This window comes from Dromaius novaehollandiae, chromosome 1 (assembly GCF_036370855.1).
Source record: "Dromaius novaehollandiae isolate bDroNov1 chromosome 1, bDroNov1.hap1, whole genome shotgun sequence".
Classification (NCBI taxonomy): domain Eukaryota; kingdom Metazoa; phylum Chordata; class Aves; order Casuariiformes; family Dromaiidae; genus Dromaius; species Dromaius novaehollandiae.
Genome location: NC_088098.1, coordinates 139,572,672 through 139,584,933, shown reverse-complemented (window position 1 = coordinate 139,584,933; position 12,262 = coordinate 139,572,672). Strand labels below are relative to the sequence as shown.

Genomic DNA, 12,262 nt, shown 5'->3' with positions numbered 1-12,262 from the left:
AACTGTTACACCAGATGCGTTGACTTTCTTTAGTCTCCCTTTTCTAGAAAATGAGCATTGACTTCTCCTGGAATTCTGAGCAGTGGTGGGATCATGGAGAATGTTGAATTAAGGTTCTTGTAGCATGAAAGGTTAGAGCATCCCGTGTAGGTTTTATTTATGAATAAAGGGTGCGGGTGTGTTTATATAACAGGCAAGCATGTCTCAAAACTCATTCCAAAGAAAATCTTGTTTATAGTGTGGTAATTTAAGAACCAATGTCTAGACTACTTTGTGAAATTGTAAACGTGATATCTTCAGAACAAAAGCATTCCAGTTTAAAAAAAAGAAAAAAAAGCGGTGCGTTGTATTTTTAATATTTTGATATTTTGACTGAATTCCAGGGAGATCAGAACTATTTTGGCAATATTTGGTCCACCAAATTACTAGATGAATTCCCAAAAGAATGTATATGTCAATCTGGAGTAACAGTTTCTTTCTTGAATACAGCAGCTTTTGGTATATGTGGCTAGTTCTGCATGAAACAAAATACGTATTTGTCAGTAATAGAAAACTTTTACTTTAAATTATGTTGCACAGATTCATGTACATCTTCATTTTATTAAACTGCTTATGAATGTTTAAGAATCTATAGCATAGTATGATTAAGCTCTATATTTCATCTAAATAACTTTACCTTTATAGATCCTAAAGTTCATGAAGTTTCTTACCATCTTTCCCCTCCGATATAAGGAAGATATCACCTTTAATTGAATGCAGTGTTATCATAATTTTAATGAGGGATACATATGGATTATAGCTCCAGCATATTCAGAAAATAAACATTTGCTTTCAAGAAACTGAAATTCATTTTTATATCTTACTAACAGTAAAAGAAAACAGTTGTTCTCATTGTACACCACTTGGCTATTGTGCAAAGCTGCTGAAAACACTACAGCAGTGTAAGAGTGAAGACAAACTCTTGATTCTAGTAAAGCTAGCTTTAATGAGCATTAGAATCTGAAGAATACTAAATTAGTTTTTAGAAGGCAGGTAAATACATTTTTTTCCATTTCCCATCTTTGAAGATTTATGCTTTTTGTTAGTGATGGGAATGCTCATTTAGAGGGGTATGTTTTCTTTGTAGCATATCCATAGTATGTGCCATTGCCACAGTGGTCTTGCTTCCACACCGATGAAAAAAGGAACAGTACATGTGTGCAGCTGTTTTTTTTTTTTTTTTTTTTTAATGTATACATATTCCATATACTATGAAAATGAACATTATAAACATGTACATAACTTCATGGGCCACATTTTTCTGCCTTTTCTTCAATGGATGAGCCTGAAGCACAGCAAAATCTGTTGAAAAGTTTGGAAAGATAAGTAGGATTCAGAAGAACAGTTTAAGATTCAGAGCCAATGAGCGGTTTAGCAGTTCTTTAAAAACATGATAGGTGGTGGCTGAGTAGTTTTATCCCAGAACATATCTGATGGATCAGGGCTTTTAAATCTAGTTGTAGATGTTTAAAAGGTTCAGTGATTAGAACTATAAAACACTAAGGTAAACAGATAATGATACATGTTTTGAATGCTTACTGGACTCTTGGAGTAGCTAGAATATAGTCATAGTAGTATTTCCATCACTTGAAGTTTTTAGAATTGTATTCTTGCAGTTGGTTTTATTTTGGGGTGGGAGGAGGACATGTTCTTGTTCAAACAAAGTTACTGATTTGTCCTGATATTATGAGATGAGATGCAAATACCAGTTCCAATGATCTGTATAGTTCCAAAGGATAATCCAAATTCTGGCTGTAGGAAACCTTAACTGGGTGTTATAATATGTGAACAGAACTTCCATTTTATGCCAGTACTGTTATGTGATATTCAGATTATGCTCAGTTAAAGTCAGTCTCTAAATTAATGCATGTATTTAATCTTTGAAAAGCTGTCATCATTCTAGGTTACAAATAAATGCTAGAAGTATATCTGTATCCCATTTATTATTGAAATGATTATATAAATAACTTTTCTGAAAAGGACTTCTGTAGTCACTTTTAGAGAAATACATTGTTTTAGAGATTAAGTGACAACTGAAATGATGCTTTGGGAAGTAGACATGATTCAACTGAAATGTTGAGAATTTTTATTTAAATCACTTGTTCTTTCTAGTTTTGTATATACCTTGATGTTCCAGAACAATTTCAGTGTAGAGTCTGTCTGTAGAATTTATAACCCAATATATCCAGTATTCCTCTAAGTGTTAGAATTGCTGTTGTGGATTTCTGTTACCACTGGCCTATCAAGAATTTGCTCAGCAAGGGGTGTGATATTTTGAGCTTCTAGTTAATACCGTCATTAGTTATTGTTTCTGCTCTGATGGAGTTCAGAATGCTATAGACACCTTTGGTTGTCTCTCTCCTTTTTTGGAGGAGAGCAACTAATTTGGATGGGTCTGAACTGATAGCATATTATTAATAGTTGGGCATGTGTAATTGAAAAGAGGAGAAATCTATTATACAGTACTATTTTTCTGTTTGTGTTTGTAGGGACAAATGGTTATACATCTTTGATACCTTAAAGAAGTTAAAACCTATAAAACTTTTAGTAATTATGAGCAGTGCTGAACTCCAGCTTCACTTTTGTGTTCTTTGCAATATGGGAGAAAAACTGGGAGGACTGCATGCCATCATAATTAAATTGTTAAACATAGAAACTTAAAGGAAGAAGCTTGTCTTACCTGTTTGGGGAGTATCTGTCAGCATACTTAAATGAAATTCTATTTTGAAACTCTAAGTTTGTAATTATTAGCACATTCCTAAGCAGCATAGCTATTTTATGATCAAATCATGGAGGTACCTTCAAAACATATTATAACGTTTATTGCACTATAAACTGCACACCTTCTGTATTTATTTTCATTATTTCTATTTTTACAGGATTACAAAGCCATTGACATTTGCTGACTGTGTTGGTGATGAGCTTCCTTTAGGATGGGAAACTGTTTACGATCAACAGATTGGCGTTTATTACATGGACCACATAAATCGTGAGTATGATTATTTTTAGGAATACTAGCAAGCTGTTGTTAACTGATGGCACTAACTTTGTTTCTGATAACATTTACGAGCTTCGTATTACAATGAGATAATGTTTGCCAGTCATTTCTTCCAGTATCTGCTTCCTTATCTTTCAAATGCGGACAATACCCTTCCTCTCTTTGTAAAGAATTTTAAAATGTATGAGATACAGTGTATAAAGTCATTATTGTTTTGTTAAGTCATCCTGTGGAATATCAGTAATTTTGTTATTGCGTTTTATCATGCATCAAACGATAAGATTTTTATACTACACTTTTCTGTTTCCTGCCTTTCCAGTGATTCATAGTTTACTCATATGTCTTGAAAAACAAAATACATTCTGGGAGAAAAGTGTTGATTTTTAATTAAAAGTGCTATAAATTAAATAAGAGATAGGATAGTCTCTCTTAAGTATTGCATCCTTTGTGCTTTAATATAGTACAAAGTAAAGTAAAAAGACCAACAGATGACCCTTTTTGAAACTAAGAAGGAAAGATTTCCATTATTTTTCCTTTTTGGACCATTGCTGAGCTTGGTATCTCCAGTGTCTGGCACATTCTCCAGTTCTACTTTTAAAGTAGTCTGTTTTATCTTTACAGCTTTGTACTACTGTTGCTGTTACTGTTGGGTTGCCATCATTAGGCTTCTTATCACTAACAAGTGAATGTTTTCAATATTGTGGGAATTGGCAGTTAGCTGAGAGGGAGAAAAGAAGAAAGTAGTTATATGAGCTATCACAGCAGTGGTAAGTAGTATAAACTGCAAAAACAACTTTAGTACTATCTACTTGAAATCTAGTCAATTATAAAATAAAAGTGTAGAAATAGTTTTGGCTCCCTGCCGTCATTGGAATTACTTATGTATTGTGGTTTCACAATTACTTATTAAAAAAAAAGAAACCAGAATAACAAACATTCCCATGATATTGTTTGACCCACAGAGGCACTTTTTGTTTTGAAATTAAGGTTTATTATTTAATTAGTGATTTTTGTTAAAGAGCTGTTAATACACTGATTGCAAGATAGACAGCCTAGACAATAGAAAGGCAATAAATACACATTGTTAGGTAATGCTTACAATATTTCTGTTTAGAAAATGGTCATTTAATGATTGTCATTTAAACTGGCAAGAATTCTTTAGTTAATGCTGGTTTAATTAAAAAAAAATGAGTTTTACATCAGAGTATGGTAGTGTAGTACATGCACACAAATGTATCCATATGTGCATGAGTATACTTATAAAAAAAAAAATCAGGACATTGGCAACTCCTTTGATTTTTTTTCTTTTTTGTTTTTAAACTTTGAAAGAGGCTTTAGGGGTTCCTGTAAGTAGTGGACAGAACATTGCAATGCTTTGACTAAAAGGGCTAATGAAGCATCCTATCAGTAGCCATTCTTTGTTAGAAATAACAGTCACAATTACATGCTGAAGAAATCTCTTCATGTTGCTTTTCAACCTTTGTTATTAGCTATTTTACCACAGACATCAAGTTCAAACTTACAGTAAGGATATTAATCACTGTAGGCACGTCAGATCTGGTTTACGTTTTTTCTGTGCAATTGAGAGCAAAATTGTTGAAGAGAGTCCTTGAAGAGAGCAATAAAATTCCGAAATGCTGAGTGGGAAGGGGTAGAAGAAGATTCATAGGAATAGGTGTGGGAAAGTCAAGCTAATGCTATTAGAAATTAAGCAGAGGTAATATATGAATAAGAGACGGAAGCTTTGTATGGGCAGCGCTGAACTGAGTGAATGGGATCATTCTGCAATTAATAAGGTTGCAAAATTTGTCTCTTTCATGATAACTAATTACTTGCAGCCCACAGATATTATCCTGAACAGTAATTCAGCTGTCACAGCAAAATGAGTTTGTCACCCTTAGGCTAATACAGTGCTTGTGTGTACAAGCATATATTCACTGGGAAGAAGGAGTTGATATTATAGCTGGGTAATCATTGTTCGAACAATTAGGAGGATACTTGATACATTTTTAAACTGTGAGTGTCCAAGGTACAAATAAAGACTACATTAACCTTCTTATAGAAGAGAGAACTAATGAGTGGATAATCATACGTATCATGAAATGGTGACAGGTAAGTGGCAGACCAGTTCAGATGCCTTATGCAGCGTTGGAGCGTTGTATTAATGGACAAAACAGTTAGAAGTGCCTTGGTTTCAAGAAACGTTGTTAGAAAATGCAGGAGATGATACAAAGAGATCTTTTTGAACTTGTGCTCATCAGAGACCTCTCACACTTAGTGCATTTTCTCCACTTTCTGCCCTTACAACTTTTAAGAGAAAACAGTAATACATCTCATTTTTCCAAGCCTCTTGCCTTGTTTGTTTACACAGAAGATGATAAAAAGATTTCCAGCCAGTAACTTTCCCGTTATATTGAAACACCCCAGGAACAGAATCTGGTGTAAATCTCAGTGGTGCTTCCACCCCTGATCTCCATCTTGTCCTGTAAATGCTGTACTTAATGTTGACACCCTTACTAAGCTGCTCTTGGCTCCCATCCAGCCATTACTTAAAAACCTTTGGCGGCTGCCAGCCACAGAATTGCTTTCCCTCCTCCTCAGAGTCTTGAGAGCCTTTGAAGTCTCCTTGAGCCAGTTGGGCATTCCCCAGTGGGGGAATAATATATTCTCTGCATTTGTCTGTGGCCATTCTTTAATTACTCTAGGATTTTTATTTTTTTTTAATTGGTTATAAAGCAACTAAGGAAATTATCCTCCGATTTGGCTTTAGTTTCAGTTGTTACATGGCAAACTTGTGTAGAAATCCAGGGCAAAGTGAAGTCTCCATGCTCATAAAACAAGAAAACATCACTACTGTACTAAAGAAGTTTATCTGTCTCGAAAGAATGCTGCTAGCTTTTGAGAAAGCTCCGGGAATCGTTTGATAAATGATGCAGTGCTTTGCCACCTCAGAAGCTTAATGTGTGATCTGACATAATATTTAGCCTTGGTTGATTACTGAGATTAGAATTATTGATTTTGTGTTCCTGAAGGGCCACTTACTGTGATGTGCTTTTCTGTCTCATAAATATTTATTAATTTCTACCTGGTTTCCGTGGGGGAATAGCTGTTTCAGGAATATTAAACTCACACAAATTTCAGGAAAACTGAAGGCCAGATGCTGCAGAGTGTTGCAAATTATATTGCCCTCACTAAAGGAGGGGCTGCAGTGTGAACTCAGCAGTTTGTTCTTCTGCTTGGCCTGCATGCAGACACTGGGACCATAAGCATTTATGGAGATGGCAACAAGCCACAGCACGTCCTGTCCTGAGCTGCAGAGGTAGTCAAGGCACACTGAGCCGAGATGTTTTGGAGACTGAAGGTGCTGCCAGGAACCCAGGGCCCTGGGACATGGGGAATATTCTGGAGAAATCACAGAATCTTAGGCAGGATCTTCAGGATCTTGCCGTGTGAGCGGTTGTGGGAAGGGAAGAGTTACAATGGTTGAGGGAAAGGGTTATTAGGGACATAATATACAAATCTGCTGGAAGCACTGTTCATAGATGAAGTTAATGTTTTTCTTTGTATGTCTACTTTTCAAACAGTTCTCAAATGGTAGAGCTGCTAATGTGACCTAGACACCATTAGAGTTCCTAATTTCTTGGGCTCAATCTTTTACAGTTTTTTGTTTCATCATAAACAAACACTAGCATATGGAATTAGCAATGCAAGATTATTAATATTAAACATAATTGGCTTCATCTCTCTTGTGAGAAACAAGGTTTGGAAAAAATGATTAGGTATTTACCTCCCGACTGTGCTGCAGGTTCTGCCACTGCTTTGAACAGTAACATTGCATTTGCAGTGACTTCTTGCCAGTAGAGCCACAACCACCAGAAACTGACATTTGCTTAAATATGAGACATTACACGAATGTCATTGTGTAAAACATATTTTCTATCTTGAGTATCACCATGAACAGAAAACAAAAACTAATAATTTTTCAGGATTTTAATGCATGTTTCCTTCCAATATCTTTGCAACTCCAAAAGAATTGCTTTAAAATAATAGCTTTGTAAATTGTTATATACAGGAAGGATTTTGTACTGGAAGCCTGTTTTTGATTTGTGTTTGTATACAAAGTGTCCAAAACACTGAAAGGGAAAGCAAGAGAGTATTTTTTAAGTTGGGGGGGAGGAGGAAACAGTGTTTTCTGAATTTGGGATTGAAATGCTGACTTTTATGTTGACAAACTTCATTCTTCTTGTTTAAGCAGGTCTAGAGATAACACCTCTAACGGTTTGCAGTGTTATACTTGTGAAATTGTATATAGTATCTTTAGGTTGTTCCTGCTGTCTGTAGAGTTTTGGGTTAAACATTAAGGTACTTTTTGCTCTCCTTCCTGCTTCAGGGTTTTCAGAGAGTTCCTCAGAATGTACAAGTTTGCTATTAGGGAAGCATAGGTGCTTTCTTTTGGTTTACTCTAGTTTGTGAGAAAGAATAAAAATGCCTTTATATTTAGAAGGCCTTTTCCTATTCCTCCACTCTGCATCCTCCCTACCCTTGTCCAGGCTTGTCCGGGAGTGATATTGAGTGCTGTAGTGTTAGGCAAACTAGTTGTTTAGAGACATTACATCTAAATTTTTGAGCATCTCACTCATTTATTAAGCAGTAATGTAGAACTGTAAAACAGACTTTGACAAAATAATCTGTAGTCTGTGGGACAAGATGTCTTATGAGTTTTTTATGTTTCTGTCCTCAGAGCTCACACAAATTGAGGACCCAAGGGAGCAATGGAGAAGAGAGCAGGAACGCATGCTAAAGGAGTATTTAATAGTTGCCCAGGAGGCACTCAATGCCAAGAAAGAGATTTACCAAATAAAGCAGCAGCGGTTTGAACTAGCCCAAGAAGAATACCAGCAATTGCACAAAATGTGTGAGGATGACAACCGTTCCTTTGCCAGCTGTGAGTTTGCTAGTATTTTCTTGCCTTCCCTGCCTGCCTCCCCAGCATGTGCTATAAGAAAGAGTTTGAAGTGTGTTTTCATCACTCTCTCTCATTTCCTCTGCTCGAAGACCCTGAAACCAGAAGTGAGGTGCTACCTCTGCTATTGAAGGACTTCTGTTTCCTGTCATCACTAGTAGAATATGCCTTTTTAGTGTTAAGCAGGGATATACCCCAGCTAGCGTCTCTAGCCATATCGGAGCCAGCCATGGCGATGCTTTGCGCAAGGCAAGACAAAGACTGAATGTTGCTGGGCCAGCCACTTGTACTCCTAAATTTATAGACTATTCCACCCTGGCCACTGGGGCCAGCTTAGGGGAAGCCTCCTGCACATACTTGGCAATGTATCTACTTTACAAAAGTGGGTACAAGGCATCATCATCCAGAGTACCTCTGGCATAACCAGCATTAGAGCAGCTATTACATGGGGAGACTCCTTTGACAGAAGGAGGGAATGGTACTTCCTCAGTGCACCATTAGTGTAGGTTCTTGAATGCCAACATCTGACCCTAAGGCTAGGGTAGTCTAGGTCATGATGCCTCGATTTCCTACTATTTTTATTCTTCAGATGTCTAAGGTAGTTTGGAGTAGATAATACACTTTTTCTAAAATCTGAAGTTGCCACATTGTTGTCATGGCTGTTGGCTGGTTAAGTACAATGGGAAAAGGTGTCTTTCCTGAAGAGTCAAAAGAGTCTAGTTCAAAGGAGAAGTGTATCACATAGATATACCCACCTACCACTTTGAAAAATAGTGGAGTTTCATTGCATTGGTGGATTTTTAGTGGTTGTGTCTATAGGCATTGTTGAAGTGTAGTGTTTTCTGGTAAATACCAAGTACTTGATAAATATGTGGACTTTCACTTAGCTCTCTCTGAAAAAGTGTAAGAAACCAGACCATGAGGTTGTCAAAGCAGGCACCTGAGACTACTGTTTAGCTACTGTTACTGTTATTTATTAATCCAAGATAATTCATTTGTATGCCAAAACCCTGAATAAAAGAAGTTTTCTAGGCCTGGGATGTCCCAGATGGCCTTGCCCAAATGTTCTTCTCTTACTGCTGAACTTGAATTATGCCATCCTTGTATTTAATTTAAAATACATATCTAGCTGTGATTTTTTTAATGAGAATGTTTTAAGAATATTTTTAAAGAAATTATTGTTTAAAGACTTTTTAATTACTGCTTTAAAGACTTGAAATGTGTGGGAAAAGCAAGATAGTGTCACCAATATTTTTTAGATTATTAAATCTAAATATATCTAAATTTATTAAATCTAAAATTAGTAAAATATTTTTCTGTTTTTTTGGGGAGTTGTTGTTTTTTTTCAAAATTCCCAGTAGTTCTGTGGGATTGCTTTGTTGAATTCCTTTAAGTGAATATATAGAAAGAAACTCTTACTGAAGAAGAGAAAGTGTGGGAGAAATACAACCTTTTTTATTATTTTTATAATACATAGATAAACAAGTTGCTTGTAGCAACAACAAAATAAGACAGACAGTGAAAAGCTGGGATGTTATCTGTAGCACAGATGCAAGCACTTTGTTAGCTGACTTCTATGGTTCTCAATCTTCTTACCACTCCTCTCAGATGCTTGCTTTCCCATTTTTTTGTTTTTTAGGCTCCTAATGCAGGCACGAATATATGACCAAAGTTAGGTGCTCATATTGCCAATGTTCCCCCCTCCATGCCACTTGTTTCAATCTGTTGCAATAAAAGAAAGAGAAGTGCACAAAATGTTTTCCTCCCCCTCTGTTTGTGGGTGCCGTTGTTGAGTCAGTGTAGTGTGTTTGTGAGTGGGAGGAGGGATGAGATCAGTGACCGTGGGTTGGCAGGGAGGTGCCCATGAAGCAGTTTTGTGACTCAGTTGTGATCAGCACTGTAAAAAAGAAAAAAAAAAAAAGAAAAAAAGAAAAAAAACCCTTAGAAAATTCTGAATTTAGAGAACTGGTCCAGGCATGACTACTGATTTTGGCAAGTTTCTGCATGCTTCACATGACCTTGGCGTTGTAGTGTTCTTCTGAGAGCTGGAGGCTGCACAAAGTGCAGATGTGGAGATGGATTTCAAAGCAGCAGGCATCAGTTTTACCACAGGATGGTAGGTCTAAGAGCACAACCCAATTCCCTTGTGTATTAGGCATTTTTCAGTGGGCTGATGCTGACATAAATCTCTTCCCTCAATAAATCGTGGTTGGTCTCGTCCAGCCTAGCCTCTAGGACCTTACTTCATCTTTCTAGGCTTTTGCTTGCAATAGCACAGCTTGAAATCATTGCCTGACTCTAGATACGCTGCATTAAAAGATCACTTGCCAGAGATTAATCTGAATGTCTGTTCCCCACACTGTAGCTTTAGGAGACAGCTTTCCTCTCTGGCTGACTGAAATTTGTTCTGACAATAGTTTTGTTACTTTAGTCCCTCTCATGCCGTTATGTGAATGTACTTAGAAAGCAATTAGCAATTGTTAGTTACACAAATTACATGTAAATGCCACCATCCTTTCATGAAAGCTAGCTGCTTTTAAGCAGTATGTAGTGCTGCTATGCACACTTTTATTTTTTTGTTCAGGACAAAAATTTTTTTTCAGGTAGACCAAAGATAATTCTTCAGTTGCACTTTAGCACAGAGGATTATTTTAAAACTCAGTGACTTGTAACATAAAGAATGAATGCAATGGTCTGCTAAATAGTGCCACATCTTAACAAGTGTGTTAAAGAGGGAAATAATAATGTAAAATACTGTTTTCCATCTGTTTAGCATTCTCTGGATTTTCAGCTAATACCAAGTATGACCCATATCAGATTAAAGCAGAAATAGCCAGCCGTCGTGACAGAGTAAGTAATCTTTTTTTAATTTTGTAGAAATATAAATTGCAGAGGGGGAAGGAAGGGGGGGACTACGTGCTTTTGCTTTTCCTTTCTATTTACATTGGGTGCTGCCTGCATTTTCGAAAATAAAATAAAAAAATGCATTTCTACTCTGAGTTATTGTTCCATTAAAGTGAGTCTATATTTATTGCATTTCTATGACTTGCAAAGTAATGCTTTTTCCATGTTAGAAGTGTAAAGACTTTTGTCATGCATGTTGGAGAGGTAAACTTGGCCAGGGTTTCAAAAATTACTTATATTATGCAAACTGCCACAAGTAGTAAATACTCTGCAGCCAAATTCTTTCTCGCTTGACTGCAGTTTAATCCCACTGCCTTCGTATTTTTCCATTTACCCATTTCAGTGGATGTAACTGGAGCAGATTTGGCCCTTTGTTTGGAAGTCAGTTAACAATTCAGAAGACGTGTTGGCCAAATAGGACTTTTTCGCTAATTTGTCCAGAGCTGTTCTGTAGAGAATGCAAAAAAACCTGTGCAGGTGTTCTGATAATGATATGCAGTTCGAAATACAAGTATAGAATGAAGCTGTGATAAAAGTGCTGTTTTTATAAAATCATTTTTTGGATTAGAACCATGCTTTTGTTACTGTTTGGCTGAAGGAAGAAGTGTAGTTGACTTCTTGAATTTGTCCCATGCTGCTTTAATGAAGAGTAAAGGTTTGCATGTTTGTAACAAATTGATGTTGTAGCTGTCAACAGCTATAAAAAGCATTTTATAATATTTAGCTCTATAACCTGTTTCGAAGTTGCATGTTTCTCTTTATTAATGGATAAAATGGGGGTTAGCATGCCAGGCACTGAAATGGCAAAGTAAATGAAAATACTTACCTTTGCAGGGTAGTGTTCTGTTTTTGTTGTGGTGACCACTTTTTCACGAGTGCCTCTGAAAATAAATCCTGTTCACCACCCTTCAAAGGCATTTATTCTATCTGTATATGTTTACTACATGCTGACTAGTGTTTGCTTGTTTTACATACTCTGAATGTCAGCATATTCTAAGCAAGAAAATAAGCTTTATTTATTTAAATAATATTTAAAGAAAATAAACAATGTCTTTAAGACTGTTTCTCTCTGTTCCTGTGTCTTACAACAAGATGATCTTCAAAGTGCATAGGATAACCTGTTCAACTGAATGTGTGCATATGCATTGAGTTGTTACGGGTAATACAATAAAATGTATGATATAAAGTGTTTGTATGCGTGGTACTAGTGATGCATTTTTTCATACCGCTTTTAATGAGTGTTGAAAAAATTGGTGAGGATATAGGAATTTCTTGGATGGTGTAGCTCCTGCATGCTTCCTGCTATGCCTGGGTGGTCTGGGGTGCCTTGTGGGCCCATGAGATTTCGTTGTACTTTG

At 36.4% G+C, this 12,262-nt stretch overlaps 1 protein-coding gene across 7 annotated transcripts in view; it reads left to right on the top strand.

Moving 5' to 3' along the window:
- Nucleotides 1-12,262, top strand: part of WWC3 (WWC family member 3) — a 106,135-nt gene that overhangs the window by 36,398 nt on the left and 57,475 nt on the right. For all 7 annotated transcript variants that reach the window (XM_064500470.1, XM_064500459.1, XM_026117051.2 and 4 more), the window contains exons 2-4: nucleotides 2,919-3,028; nucleotides 7,779-7,982; nucleotides 10,774-10,850. In XM_064500470.1, coding sequence (XP_064356540.1) covers nucleotides 2,919-3,028; nucleotides 7,779-7,982; nucleotides 10,774-10,850 — 391 coding nt within the window. The remainder of the gene's footprint in view (nucleotides 1-2,918; nucleotides 3,029-7,778; nucleotides 7,983-10,773; nucleotides 10,851-12,262) is intronic.